Source organism: Diabrotica undecimpunctata, chromosome 6 (genome assembly GCF_040954645.1).
Source record: "Diabrotica undecimpunctata isolate CICGRU chromosome 6, icDiaUnde3, whole genome shotgun sequence".
NCBI lineage: Eukaryota > Metazoa > Arthropoda > Insecta > Coleoptera > Chrysomelidae > Diabrotica > Diabrotica undecimpunctata.
The window spans coordinates 155,112,702-155,128,567 of NC_092808.1; the positions used below are offsets into that span (position 1 = coordinate 155,112,702).

General features: G+C 33.2%; 2 protein-coding genes across 3 annotated transcripts in view; one reads left to right on the plus strand and one right to left on the minus strand.

Moving 5' to 3' along the window:
* The window catches only part of PolQ (DNA polymerase theta), a 26,257-nt gene extending 11,563 nt beyond the window's left edge, over nucleotides 1–14,694 (minus strand). For both annotated transcript variants that reach the window (XM_072535880.1, XM_072535881.1), the window contains exons 1-10: nucleotides 13,648–14,694; nucleotides 12,567–12,913; nucleotides 12,114–12,419; nucleotides 11,670–12,053; nucleotides 10,819–11,027; nucleotides 10,577–10,766; nucleotides 8,279–8,414; nucleotides 6,190–7,829; nucleotides 3,704–3,926; nucleotides 1,985–2,291 (exon numbers count right to left, since the gene is read on the minus strand). In XM_072535880.1, the coding sequence (XP_072391981.1) occupies nucleotides 1,985–2,291; nucleotides 3,704–3,926; nucleotides 6,190–7,829; nucleotides 8,279–8,414; nucleotides 10,577–10,766; nucleotides 10,819–11,027; nucleotides 11,670–12,053; nucleotides 12,114–12,419; nucleotides 12,567–12,913; nucleotides 13,648–14,603 (4,698 nt within the window). In that variant the 5' untranslated portion in view covers nucleotides 14,604–14,694. The remainder of the gene's footprint in view (nucleotides 1–1,984; nucleotides 2,292–3,703; nucleotides 3,927–6,189; nucleotides 7,830–8,278; nucleotides 8,415–10,576; nucleotides 10,767–10,818; nucleotides 11,028–11,669; nucleotides 12,054–12,113; nucleotides 12,420–12,566; nucleotides 12,914–13,647) is intronic.
* Nucleotides 14,695–15,027: 333 nt separating this feature from the next.
* CycT (Cyclin T) overlaps nucleotides 15,028–15,866 on the plus strand; it is a 56,977-nt gene continuing 56,138 nt past the window's right edge. The window contains exon 1 of the mRNA XM_072535883.1: nucleotides 15,028–15,803. Within this exon, the coding sequence (XP_072391984.1) occupies nucleotides 15,646–15,803 (158 nt within the window). The 5' untranslated portion in view covers nucleotides 15,028–15,645. The remainder of the gene's footprint in view (nucleotides 15,804–15,866) is intronic.

Here is a 15,866-nt window from a genome sequence, read left to right on the forward strand (position 1 = left end):
ACCACAAGAAATTTAAGTTTGCTCCGAAAAGAGAAGAACTAAAAAAGTTCATTTGTAGTTTTCAAGCTATTGAATCGCATTATTCACGACATCACTCATCACGTGTCTACTTACCATCAGACCTGAATATCGCCAAAATGTGGAAAATGTTCAATTATCGTAAAGAGGAATCTAAGAAGGGTACTCAGGGATTGTTCAGGAAAATATTTTTCTCAAATTTCAACATTGGATTCTCTTACCCTAGCATGGATGAATGTAGTACTTGCCTAGCGTACTTCTTCCAACACCTGCGAGAAAAACCACAGAGATGTTTTATTTTGAGTTTTGATTGTCAGAAAAACCTTGTTTTGCCAAAAGTAACTAATCAATGTGCGTACTATTCACGACAGTTTTACTGTCAGTAGTTAAAGGATTATTAAATGAAGCCCTGAATCCCAGTACTGTCTCAATTTATACCTCGATAGAAGACGAAGCAAAAAAATCATCCAACGAGATTGCTTCCATTATATTCAATGAGTTGAGATCAGCTGATCTCTGAGGATATGACTCCATTTGTTTGTTTGGTGTCTGATAGTTGCGCTGGACAAAATAAGAATATAAATATTTTAACTATGTGCTGCAAATTTCTGGATGGCTGTGCTCCAACAAGAATACGAAAAATTGAAAGGGATTGGGTACCGTTAGACTGGAAACAAGAAGCGAAAAGTTTTATGAAAACAGCGGCTCAACTTCATCGCAAAATTTCCACCTGCCGACGAATAGTTCTTCGTAAAGCTAAATTGAGAAACATCGTTGTGAAAGGAGACATGGCTTACAACCTTGACACTGGTGCAGAAAGAAAAATTTGTAAGACCAACTGCACTATTGGACAGATCAACCCAAAAGAAACTCGTATTACTTGAAAAACATTTTGGAGTAAATTGGAGGGAGAATGGTACTTTGCAGTGGTACAAAAGGCTAATGCAAACAGACCCTGAAATATCGGCAGAATGTGATGATTCATGTGAATGTGAAAATATTAATGCTGATTTTGATGGTGGTCTTATGTTAATTTCAATTTGAATGTTACTAAAGTTTAAATATTTTACTTTATATATTTTTAGTTAAATTTTTTTGTAGGTGGGTACTAATGCAACTTGAATAAAAGATTTTAAAATTGGAATTTTCATTTAAAATACCTGATTCTCTATATGAATGTTATAAGCATTAAATTTTAAGTTAGGTCCAAACTGAGGGTTCACTCTTTCAAATAGAATCTTTTGGCATCAAAAACGGACACCTACCATCACATTTGGATCAAACATGGACATTTACCCATTTTTGTTCCAAAAACGGACATCTGTATTTTCAAATAATAATTTTATAATAATTTCATATATTTCTGATATCAGAATGTCCACAAGATTACTTTTGAAGCCTTCACTAAAACTATAGGAAGTGAGATTTTTATAAAAAGAATAATAGCAGCTGTATACAAAAAAATCAATTTATTTCAATTTTTCTTGCATGACACATGTCCGTCTTTGATATGAAGCCACTCATTTATTCGTTATTATTATTCGTTAAGAAACTCTTCCACTGAATAATATGGTCATTCAGATAGATAGGCTTTTGTCAATTTACGAAACTTAAGGAAAGAAGTTGTAGATTTAAGTTACAAAGGGATGGTTGTATAATTTTTTTGCTGAATATAATATAGATTTCTTAACTAACTCAGTGGACAAGATCGTTAAATACACATCAAAGGTTGAATTTCTGGTGAAGTAGTCATGATCTAGCTGGAAAAACATGTAGGTGTTTACGAATTAAGCCAACAGTTTCTAGAATATACAGAGGAGGAAGAGTTAAAAAAAATTTACAGAATCAACGATGCTGATCTGGCTGTTATTAAGAAGGAGCAAGGGTTGAAGAGCTCCCTTATAGGAAAATTTTTTCTAAACAGTTTAATACAAATTTTTATAAGCAAATATAATCAAAAACTTACCAATGCCTTCAAAGATAATTCCCTTCCTTCCGGATCCAAAATCCAATCGGCTATTTTGGGATCTTCTACTTGGCAGGCGAAGTTCACGCCGCAACTTTTCTTCAGTAACTTGATCTGCTCTTTTGAATCGACCATGCACACCGTAGTTGACGTTTTGCCGAAAATTTGTTTCAGTAGTTTAATAATTTTCTGATGAAGCTTAATATTCTCGAGGCTCACGTAGTGGGTGATGTTGTCGTCCCAACAAAATGAAAAGCCTTCCAATTTTCGACTACCGTTAAAGAAGGCTTGTTTTTGGTCAACTAAGCTGGATAATTTTAAAATAAAATGTTAATTGTTATTATCATATATTTCGTAATTATTAATGTGTAATTAATCAGCACTAAAATAATTTAATTTTGTGTCTAACGTGATTAAGGCAGAAATTAATAAAGCATTGCCCAGTTCGACAGTATTATAACAAGAAAAAATGATCATTGAAGAGTGTAAGATAAGAAGAGTGAACATAACTCAACGACTGCCACGAAGGAGAAAGGTAACATAGAGAAAACAATAAATATATAGTGAAAACTTTCAGACACATCATAGATGAAATACAAAAAACTCAAAAAGATGAATCTAAAAGCGTTTTCAAAAAAAACGGGTGTGGCAGTCCAGTGGGACTGCCGGTGGAAGTTACACTTCTATACACGCATTCGCCGTTACAAATTTATTTGGGAGTCAATCTGCACAATCATTACATATGTAATGTTACAGGTAAGACATAGCAGAAAGAGAAACAGAATTAATAACAACTTACTAACAATTAATAAACAACTTTTGACCTGTAATAGGAGTATAGTAAATGAAGGATTGAATCAATATTTTGATGAAAATGTATATTTTTATTTTCATATATGTATGAAAGGAGTTGAATGCAAAAATTTTTTTACACATACTCTGCAGTAAAATTCATTGTTTATTTTGTTATTAATATAATAATACAATACAAATTAAAATGCAATATTCATAAGTATTTAAAAATGACAATAATATACATAACTTTTCTACTTACGCATATATGTTTAATTTACCATGTAATAATATTAATAAAAAAGTCCTCCCCGACTGGGAATCGAACCCCGGTCTCCCGCGTGACACGCGGGAATACTGACTACTATACTACCCAGGACATGACACAAACGTATTTAAAAATTGACAGTTCTGGATCATACAGTGATTTATTGAGATTATTATTTTGAAATACAAAAGACTAATATAATTATGAATATTTAATAAATAATACAAAACATATCACATAAATAATAATATTAATAAATATTTTATTAAATATATAATATTATATGTATATATATCTTTATATAATATATATAATATTAAATTATATATACAAAAGGAACATTTTTATATTCGAGAGAGGAAGAGAGAGAAAATATATCTTCTGTCTCTCTCTTACTCATTATCTTACATATGTAATGATGTCACAGATTCACTCCCATACAAATTTCTAACGTGGAGCGCGCGTATAGAAGTATAACTTCAAAAACACAACAAAAGACGAAAAAATAAGAAGAATGCCTTAAGAAAGGCTGAGAAAATCAGAATAATCCAGAAACAGATTAGAGAAACCCAGCTAGATAAGGAAAAAAGAACTTTACAAAAATCTTCGGCCGTAATCTTTTCATGAACGACCAATTACTAAAAATAAAAATAACTTACCCCTCCGTTTTCATTGCGTTCATTCCAATGACAGGTTTATTTTCTGTCATTCTACTGCATGCTATAGAAAACGCAAAACAGTCTTTTTTCCTAAGTTCTGCGATGAAACTTTCCAAACCCGTTAATTCTTGACAAACGTCAAGTATTTTCAATTTACTCAGATCCGCACAAGTGTCTTCTTTTTTTAATTCGTCGGTAACGTACGAAGGTCTTATATCTTTGTCTAGAATCAAATGAAGAGTGTATTAAAAAGAATTCTTTATATGATTGTGTTATAAAAAAAGAAAAATTGGTATAAATACCGATTAAGTGGCTGATAAAGAATTAGATCGAATACAGTGGGTTGATTAGTACGGTATAGTCGTGTATGTTCCTAGAATTCGATCAGTTTCAGACAATCTGGGCAGAGACTGATCCCAATGCAAAAACGAGCGCATTTACAACTATGTGAAAATGTAAACGAATATCTGTCCTGTAACATTTTTTTATATAATTAAAATATTAATTATTTTTATTCCTTGTACCCCCGTGATGATACGCTCATGTTCTGTTTACCGTCTTCAAAATTTTATTAAATGCACGGAATTTCCCTGCGTCCGAAAGGTTTTTAATCCTTTCCGTCTTAATCCGGAGTATGAAAGGAACTAATGCTTTTCGGTGAAGGCTGGTCTTTTATGATAGATTTGTAAATATTCCGAAGGCTCGTATAGTAATTTTTCTGTAAAGACCCAATCTAGGGATTTTATATTTTATCACGTGCCAAATTACCTCGAACTTTCCGATAGTCGTTATAACCTTATCTTCTTAGAAATAGATACAGGCTGATCTGTCGTTTTTGAGTGGGAGATATCCCTTCTTCTTTTTTTTTTGTGGAAGTTTGTAAAATTTTAGGGAAACCAAGTTACTTTTGGTGGGACAGGCCTTGCGTAAGGACTAGATCTTACTGTATCTCTATTATCGTACCGTTCTCTGTGCATTTTCTTTATAAGTGTATATACACTTGTTTATTTGAATTTTTTTTATCTTATACTATATTAGATTAAATATAGTCATAAAGCACCTTTAATGTTAATTAAATTCAGTGTTTAATACAAGTATAGTATTACCTTCAGTGACTTAATGCAGCAGTCGTCAGGAATTACCGTAAGTTACTATAATCTTAGTATCTCCACTTATCTGGACGAGTAATATGGTACGGTATCATATCATCTCCCATTATCTGGCCGTATCTAAAATTCATACATGTCTTCAAATGTAGTTGAGAGTAACTACTGAATTTTGCATTAAATTTAAAGAACAGTCAGTATTTTGTTACTAACCAAATTCCATCAGCTCAGTTTATCATTAAATAATAGTGCGAGATAGCTAATCGACTTAACCAAGTGCGGTTTGGTTAAATTTTTATGTTTTCATTTCAGTAACCTTTCTCTATTTTTGTAAACTTAGATCTTATTAATTTTTGTTATCTTTTGTGTTTGTTATAATTTGTATTCAATTTTTTTTTTGCTGTAATATCTCGAGATACGCCAAAACTTTATTTGTGCATGATTGTATTTTATATCTTTGTAAAGGTATTTTCTAATTATATTTCTGCTTATTTTTATATGTATACCACCATTTCATAGTTGTTGGTGTATTTTTATTACTTGTGTTGCATTCAGCAGCGTCATAATTTTGTTGTTGAATATATTGTTATTGTTTTATGTATGTATTTTATTTGTCGACTCCTAACAAAGTTTCCTAATATAACCATAACTCTGAATATTTGCTTTTTACCTTTAAATATAACTATACCTTTGACCAGTAGAAAGATCAGGCTGATTAAGTTTCGTAGGTAAGTAAGTGCAATACCTGATATATTTATTTTTTTGTTTATGTAGAGTGTTGACCAAATTTATTTAGTAATTAACTGTGATATCTTTTCATAGGTTTGATCTCTGAACCTAAATATCTTTCCTTATCTCTTTTCTTTTCTAAGGTTTCTTAATTTTCTCCTTAAACCCCAAAAAATTAAGTGGCGCCCTATTCCCTATCTTATCTTATCTTTGGTAATTTTACCCATCTATCTTTTTGTTTATTTCTGTATCTTTTCCAATATCTCTTATCGTATCTTTACTTATTTCGTCCGTTGGACCCATTCCTGGTTCCAAAAGCTAGTTTCGAACCCACGACTCGCTCTCCACCAACCATCTGGCTGCCGTCCGCAGTGTCTCCATTGGTGACCTTTCTAGCACCATCTAAAAAAGGTTTCCGAGGTTACAGTCCTCCTCCGATAGATGTGGAACGTCTGTGGGAGGAGATCGAACGCCTCTTGCGACAGAAAATTGGAGCACTAAAAAAGCATTTTTTTAAATAAAGAAACTTTACCTTCGATCCATTAAACTGAGAAATTTTTACCTATTCTCGTAGATACACGATGTATACAAAAATTTCACAATAAACAATAGAAAATATCGAACCCGAAATTAAGAAATTTATCAACTTACCTCGTACAGCATCTTTTCTTAAAATATTAACTGATTTAGTTTTCAGCTTCTTACTTCCTCCACCATATTCTTCACTATCGTTCTTACGTTTTTTTGCAGAGAGTAGTATTTCTTCTTCCATCGATTTACCGAAAATGTCATCATTGTCTGATTCAAATACTTCACTTAAACCGTTTCGGTAACATTCATCTTTTTGTAAAGCATTAGTTTGTATAGGGTAACTATTAGATCTGTCATAATCGTGCTCTGACAAATGTAAAGTAAAGCTCTCGTCATCGAACAGACTTTGGTCCGATTCATTTTGCTCCAAAGATACACTCAAATCATTTATACCTGAAGAACTTGATTGGTTCATATCACCTGAAGCTGGTATCTCCAAGATAGCATCATTTATATCAGATGCAGGAATGCTAGTTTTGGAACCTTGTGTTCCACTGCTGTTTTCTGATAACGTTTCGGAAAAATCTGACAGTGAAATTTCTCGCAGAAAACAATGCACTTCTGTGTTGTGGGCATCTGTCGGAAGGGTTTGAGGTTTATTTGTAACAGGTGTGGAAAATTCGATTTCAAGTGAAGTCGTCTTATCTCTACGTACAGTAGCGGTAGATATTGCACTAGGAACCTTAGTCTTTGTAACAGCTTCAACTTTTACCTCAATTTCTCTTTCCATGTTAGTCTCAGCTTCCTCTTTAGTCCTAGGTTTAGCTGCGGCATTAAATTTACTTTTGGTTTCAGCTTTAACGCTACGTGTCGCTTCAGCTTCATTATTTTCACGTAAAATTTCATTTTCTTTACGATTTAAAACTATTTCCTCATTTTTGAAGCATTTTTCATTCAAATTTGTCCCTTCTTTATAACCGTTTCCTCTGTCGTTATCTCGGTCTTTGTTTTTACAGAATTTCTTTTCAAAATTTCGTTTTGGTGAGTTCAACGAGATATTTTTGAATTTTTCTGAAAGTTTATTTGACGTTTCTTTGATAAAATCATTTTCTTCAATACACTCGTTATTTTCTTCGACATCCTCTATTATGGTGGAATCTGCATTGGAAATACTGGAAACGTCAGAAATGCTGATGTTATTTGAAAGAACTACTGAATCGTCTGAAAAAACACTATCGTTTTTATGTATATCTTCCACTGTAACAATTGTATTGTGATTAGCGCCCTCTGGTGTTATAATATCGCTATTTTGTTGCATTTCTTCTGTTTGAGCTGTATTTGTTTCATAATTCATAATTACTTCTTCCTTAAGTTCTGTAGGATCATCGCTATGGTTATTTTTCTCAATTTCTTCTTCTTCCTCGTCCTTTATATTCTCCCACTGAGCATCAACCAACCCTAGTTCGATCTTCAGATACTTTCTGGCATCTCTTACGAAAATGTCCGCCGCTTGTCTTTCAGTTAAGCCTTCTCTTCCCGCAATCCACACGTTTTTATATTTGTTCCTCTGTCTTTTCTCGTATTCCGATTCGCCTTCCCGTTCTTTTTCACTTTCGAACGGTGCTACTCGATGTAGAATGTTTTCTATTGCGGATATTTCCGAATTAGCTAGTTGGATAACTGATTCGATACCGGCGTTGTACAGGGCTCTCGCCATTTTGCCGTTGAGGACCGGTAGGTGCATCAGGTCGATAAGATCTCTGAAATGTCAAGGAATTATAAGAATAAGAATAATGAGAGACATCGAAAGAGATAGATTATACCACAGGAGAATATGTAAGGTGTATGCAACACATATTACATGTCTATATGCCATATAGCAGATATATATCTATATTGTAGGGGAGTAGTTACTAACATCTTACAGAATGGGCATATTTGACAAAATCTGCTAAAAAACGAAAAAAATTTGTAAACATGTCTATCATTTGAAAATCATAGGGAGAATAGTTAATGGAAAAGGAGAATAATACATCGACTAAATAGATGAAAGAGAGTAAAAAGAATAAATAATAAAAGGCAATTAAATAAAATAATAAAAAACTATATATTATAGTATATATAATTATATTATAAAATATAAAAAAATAAATAAAAGAACAGAACTAAAATTAAAGATAGGTCAATATTAAATTGCATCAAATCTTACCTGCTAACACCGAATTGCATCCTTTCTTGAAACTGCGCAAGCAAGAGTTCGATACTATTCCAGCCCAACTGTTTGCTGAAAGATGTTACCATTCCGGCAAAACTGGACGAAGATTGTTGTAACGATTGAAGCATACCTTAAAAGAAACGCGCATAAGCATCATTCAAGTCTTGGGTGCTCCAAGGTACTCGCGTTTCATTGGTTTCAACGCATAACCCGAAAAAAGATTCAATATTTTTCGGTTTTCTGATGACGTAATAATAAGCAGGAACACTGAAGTCTCATCTCCAATGAGATATCAAACATATGTAATTTTAATTCACAATCTCATGAAAAACTTTGTTATTAAAAGAATTATTTGTTTTGAATAAATATATCAAGTAGTAAATAAAATAATATTTACATATAAAGTATTATCTATCTATATAAAAGGTTAGGACGACAACTCACACTGTTTGTCCAGTAGGATAACTCCTAGGGCTACCTAGGAAAGAAATCGGAACTAACAACTGACATTTCAATTTACTGAGTCAATCATATTTTGTTCTTGAAACAATGAAACAATACATTTAATTAATAATACTAATAATATTAATTACATATTAATATACAGTACATTCAACCAACTTACAGCTCTAGACGATTAATGGAATGCACAGAAAACCTTTCATTGTAGTAAAAGGACTGCACTGGAGTTCTCCATAATATTTTTAATTACTTACTTTGTTTAGAATATTTTTACCTGTATTCTGTATACAGCTAATTTGTATTAAATGAGGAGCAAAAATTCAAATGGAATTTTAAATACAGTATTGCCCAAAATAAACAGTACTGTACACTGAAACATAGATGTCTCTTTGTGTGCGCTGTCATATTCAAATTAACTAGTATAGACCTGTCAAGTAATCCTTAAACAATTAATTATTAAGGCCTAATTGTTAAAAATTAAGTGTTAAGTACAGAGGAGAAAGTGTCTCTTGTGTCATTGTTTTCGCTCATGCGGAATCGGCCGAAGTAATACTGCAAGTCTGCAATACGTGTGTCATCAATTCACACAACGGTTTAATAAACGTTCTCCAAGTACTGCTTTCATGTTGAAGGTTACTGAAAAGTTTAGAAATACGGGTAATGTACTGTGGCAACGAAAAGGAAACTCAGGATGTCCCAGGACGCAGTTAACAACAACGATAACCATGAACGTGTTTTTGAGCGATCTTGGAAAATCCGAAAGCCAGCCAGACAAGAACAGCGTTGTATCTTGGCTTAAAACGAACCTCCTTGCAAAGAATCCTGAAGGAGCTGGGTGCATTTTCGTATGTGATTCAGGTACATTAACAATTACATCCCAGAGATTATCATAGTAGAGTGGAATATTGTGATAGAATTCATGCATTACAGTATGAAAATCCTGAATTTTTGAAAAATGTATGGTTTTCAGACGAAGCACACTTTCATTTGTCAGGCCATGTAAATCGTCGCACAAATCGATTTCTGGGTTCTGTCAGACCAGATGAAGTTCAAGAAGTTCCTTTACATGGCACAAGTGAGTGTCTGGTGTGTAGTTCCGGGACACGGAATCATTGGTCAATACATTATCGAAGAAAATGGTAGACAAGTCACACTTAATCAACAGACGTACATAAGCAGAGTATGGGCCACTTGGGCATGGGAAAATTTTGACAGCGCGGGAAAATTCTGACGTGTGACGTCACAAGATGGCGGCTGACATGTAACGTCTAAACAGCTCAACGTACAACAACGTCATAATAATTATTATTTGTCGTAATATTGGCATATGCCATGTTCTTTCTATGTCTACGTATTCGTTGGCCCCTCCCCTTTCCATCGATACCTTGCACGTTATTGTACGTAGCGCTGTTTACACGTTACATGTCAGTCGCCATCTTGTCACGTCACATGTCAAAATTTTCCCATGCCCAAAAATTTAATAATTTAATATATTAAAAATAAAGATTTTGTTGTGAAAAAAATAAGTAAGTTTGCAAATCAATGGCATCGAAATTTGATTACACATAGATGCGTAGTTAAATAAATTGCTCCGTTCGTACTCCCTTTCCCACTTCCCCCTAACTACATAATTCATGATGGCTTTAAGCCGACTGCCATGGTTTGAGTTTATGCAGTCACAACTGTGACCAAATACTGTCCTTCTATACGCGTCTATATTCTTTGTCTTTACTGTAAGTTGTCATAGAAAAATTGTAGTACGTAAATTATAGTATTACACCCTAGCTTATTAAACTATGATCAAATAAATCAAGAAAATACTCTACTTACCTCTGTTACAATTAAATTTTTGGCACACCCAACTCAGTGGCTTTTCGTTCACCAAATCCTGCAGGGCCAGCGCTACGAAAAATCTCTTATGAACCAAAAATTGATGGAACAGCTTGCCGGTGTTCGTTAGAATTTTGCCCCTCGTGGCGTTTACTATGTACGATTCACGAATTCCAACCAATTCTCCAACCTAACAACATTTCGAATGTATGCCTTATACATTTAATTTAAGTTGTAGTTACCTTCTTCATGTTCGCAGGTAATTTTTCCCAGATAGTGAGGTACAGCATCCAGTCTATATTTTCCCAAGAGTAGCAAGCGCTGTACGGAGTGACGAGATAGATAAGATGCAGTTCAGTTTCGAGTACGATACATTGTCGAGCCTTTTCCAACTCGATGAATAGAGATAATCCATCATCTGGGGACATCGAAGAAGATAGACATGCTTTTCCTACAATACCAATCAGTTTCAGTAGAGTCCTTGTTAATTACTTCTATTTATATTAACAAAATATCCCGCTTCTCTACGCCGCTGTAATATTTCGATTATTTTGTCGAATAGTTATAGAGAGAGATAGAAAGTCATCGATAAACACCTTATGGGAACTGTGTAAACTTTTCTATTGTTTGTTTTTCATAATAGAGAGATTAAACCTTCAATTACTTATTTAAGCGACAATATGCCATAGGCGTAACATTTATTATGAAACATGGGCCTTAAATATTGTCGAACTGTAATGTAATCTTGAAAAATAAGATTATCATTAATTGCACAGAACTGTCAATTATAGTTCTTCTTCAGAGAAAGTTTTGTTTGAAATTTGAGAACTGCCAGGGTTGTATTCGCCAAATGTGTACTTGTTAATACTTTTTGTTGTTGTTTTTAGAAATAACCACAGACTTTTGATTAAAACATTGAAAAAATACCTGAGAAGAATCATATACGAAAATTTCGTTTTCATAATAAAATTTCCCTAGAAATTCCAAAAAATACAGTAACCGTTAACATCAACATTTAAACTTTTGAAATTTTATTTATAATAGCTACAAACCACCCACCCCAATGATTTAATATGTAAGTATGGATATTTACCTAATGAAGAAGCCACATATCTCTGACCTCCATCCTCTTCTTGCTGTAAACGGACAAACTCGTTCATTTGCAAAAAATCAACAGCCTCATCAATAGGATTGCTCAATTCTTGCGTACCTTCATCTTCAAAGGCCAACAGAGTACTTTCTGTAAATAGCTGGATATCTTCTGGTGTGGAAGCTACACCGCTAGCTATCACCTCCAAAATAGCCCTTTTTAACTTTCCAGCACTCTCTAAACAACTCTTAACTGGTGATAAGTCAGCAGACATTAAATCTTTGGCTATTTTGTAGTCGTTCTTTTGACATATGAGAAAGCTTTCGCCTACAGAGTCCTTGCCCATTCTTCCAGCTCTGCCAATCATCTGTCGGTATACCAGAGAATCTAAAAATAATTTTTAAACCGTATGACACAACATATTTGCATTGTTTGAGGGTTCAATACCTAATGGTTTGCCATGGAACATCGGCGTCCTGATTATCACCCTTCTAGCTGGTAGATTCACTCCCGACGACAAGGTCGATGTTGCTACTAGAACTCTCAAAACACTATTTCTGAAAGCTCCTTCTATGATGTCCCTTTCCTCCATTGTCAAACCTGCGTGGTGAAACGCCACGCCAAAAGATGCTGTCTTATGTAAAATCACGTCTAAGCCAACTGGGCAGTACTTGAGTTGCTCTAATAGTTCCATTATGAGACTAGTGTCGAGTTGTGCTCGTAAAAGATCTCCCCAGGTAGATTTTGAGCTGCCTTTGAACAAATTTCTATTAAATTGCTACTTAATATTCAGCTATCTTGATAGCGTCTCATCTGTTTCAAAACTATGTGACAGTGATTGACATTTAGATGCTTTATTTCAATTTATTATCAATTAACAATAAAAATTCTACTTCTTACCTATTTTATAAAACCCAGTTGCAATTTGCTGTGCCAAATTCTCACACCAGTTTTTCGTAGGACAAAATATTAACACAGAACATGATTCCTTAATAGTTTCAAGACAAAGCTGTAAAATATTGTCAGAGTCAGTCTTCAATTCTGGCAGCTGACTCAATGTTCTAACCAACTTCATCATGGGGTTGTATATTTCTCCACATACATGAGCTTGCTCATTTAAAGGCACTGGACGGAAGTCAGTGGTGTATAATTCTGCATCTAACCATTTAGCGATCTGGGGCAGATTGGGAAGAGTAGCTGACATGCCTATGATTTGGATTTTTAAGTCATCTTTTTTAGATATGTATCTACAAATTGAAAAATATATATGAGAAATCATCAATTTCATTGAACAAAGTGAACAAAGCCATGGATCCAGCTCTATAGCCAGATGATGCTTATATTCAATGGTTTTGGCACTACATCAGCAAGAATACACCAAGAACCTATCTGGGTAAAAGTCACTTTGTCTTCTCTCTCTCTTGTCGTTTCCTCATTGCTGAGGATCGTGATTTCCTACAATGCGGGCTGTCAATTCTCTCCATCTCTTGCGATTTTGGGCTGCTCTCATGGACTCGGAAAACGTCTCTCCAGTGGCTTTCTGTACTTGATCTGACCATCGGATAGGTGAGCGTCCTCTGCCTCTACGTCCTTCTATGTTTCTGCATACAATTAATCTTTCTTAAATTATTATATCACTTTGTCTTATAATGTAATAAACATTGATAAACATCTTGAAATAAATATTAATTATAAATAATTTTTTTTACATATTCTGATCAATATAGTAATAAATAAATTGGGAAACAACCAGAATAGCTGTCTTTTATTATCTTGAGATTATTTTTGCTTCACTGTATCAGATAATAACATATTTGACACCGCAGACCATGTGTAGTTACTGCTAAACATGAAAAATAATAAAATTAGACTAAATTAACTCTAAGCTCTAACTATGTAAGACTAAGATCAATAACTAAAATAGCTTCCAATATCAAAACTAGTTTGTGAGGTACTGCGTATGAACAACAAAATTACTTACTGTAATTTAGTTAAAAGTAGTTCTAGAAGATATCCTCGACTAGGATCCCCTAGTAAGTGTATTTCATCTATAAGAACAGCTCCAATACTATCTAAGTTTTCTTCTCCTAATAATCTATTTATTAAACTATTAGCCTTTTCTATGGTGCATATAGCAAACTGTACAGCTTTGAAACCCCCAGGTGGATTATAGGATCCCATAAAACCATCTACTCTTATCCCACTAGTTTCTAGTAAATCTTGGAAGTAGAACATTTTTTCTCTAACTATAGAAACAAATGGTAAAATAAAAATAACTTTTTTCTTTCGTTCTAGAATTGTTTTAATAGCTAATATTTCTGCTACAAGTGTTTTTCCTGCTGATGTTGGAGCTGAGTATACAAGGTTTTTCCCATTCAAGACTTGCTCATTGCCGAGACAGTCCACCTGCCAAGGAAACATAGTTCTCAAATTTCTGGACTCGTATTTTTCTAAAACTGCTTTGGGCAGTCCCCATGAAGAGAGCTGATTCAAATCTACATTATTTTTTAATAAAATGGTATCCTTATTACATTCAGATTTACTTGATTGACTTTTTACATTTGCAATAGAAACGTTTTGTATACTATATTTATCACATAAATCTTTTTTATTACTACATATTTGTCCCACAGAGACTTCCTTTTCTTCATATACAATTTCAGATAAAACATTTTGAGACTCCTTAATAATCTCTTGTAAACTTACAGGTTGAAGCATATTTTTCTTAATCGAGTCTTCTTCAGATGTAAATGATAATTGTGATAAAAACACAGAATCATCAAAAAGTATACCGTTTTCTTCATTTTTATTAAACTTTTGAGATACATGTTCCTCATTTGAAGAATTTGTATAAATATGAGGAAATGACTTTGTTGTAAAAGTATTCTGTGTAAATGTGATATTTTCAAAAGTATCATTCAATAAAAGATCATTCATTCTCAGATTTTCACACAATATTTAATTCTCACGAATGTTATCACAGATATATATATTTTGTATTTGTATTTAAAAAAAAAATTTAATAAAATTTTTAAATTTATGTCAGATGTCAAAAAACATTCTTCTTTTTGTTTTATTTACAGTTTTTTTATTGATGAAGGCTGACAATGACTACTGACGGTTTTCTTAGTTGGCAAACTGGATCCGATCTACCAACACAAAGACTTAAAACAAGTTTAAATAAATGGTAATTTCTTTTAAAAATACAGTGAATAGTATATTTAGTAATTATAAAATATTTTAATTATATTTTTACATATTATTAATTAATTTTTTCTGTAATTATCCTACAAACGTAGTTGTGAAAAAATGCCGTCGTCGTAGTAATAGACACGACCTAAGGAATTCCAAGAACGGCACTAGTCAAAGTCACAACTAAACTGATATTTTTATTTACAGTTATTTCAGTAATATCAAGTATTATCATATTTGTTTTATAGGAAAAAATCTTATGTGATTTATTAAAATTTAATCGGGTAAAATTAGTCTAATCTGGTATCTTGTTTTTGGATGTGAATGTGTATTCAGTGCTACACTTGTTAAGCATGGTTGGTCGGCCATCGAGTAGTGGATAACATCAATTTTTGCGATTTTGTGTATGTACGAATTTAAGTATTTAAAATTATATCGTAACTATTAAAAAATATCTTAATTTGTTATGCAAACTACATACTTTAATTAGAGGTGATATATTTAAATGTACGGTTTCTAAATTTCACAAAAACTGAAAATAATCGCAAGACTAACACTGGAAATTCCCAAATCTCAGTGACGCAATTAATAACCTCCATTCTCCATTTCTTTTTGTGATAAGTGCTCGCCTGACATTATTCATTTATTTTTATAGTAAAATTTAAGCGTGGTATCATTCATAGTGGATAATTATTATACAGTCACGTTTGACTGTAATTATTTTGATGGACTTTAGTTCTAATAATATTAACGCCATCTGCGTTAACAAAATACTCGTAACTTGTAAATGGCTACCCCGTCGAACCCGAACGATAGGTGGTATTTTACGAAGGAACAGTTAGAAAATACTCCATCGAGAAAATGTGGCTTCGATGCACACAAGGAACTTTCCAATCGCCAGCAAGCTGCCAACTTCATCCAGGACATGGGCCAGAGGCTCAAAGTGTATCCTTCATAATATGGCACGGTTTGAGTATTTTAATTTTTACTCTGGGGGTTTTCTGGTTA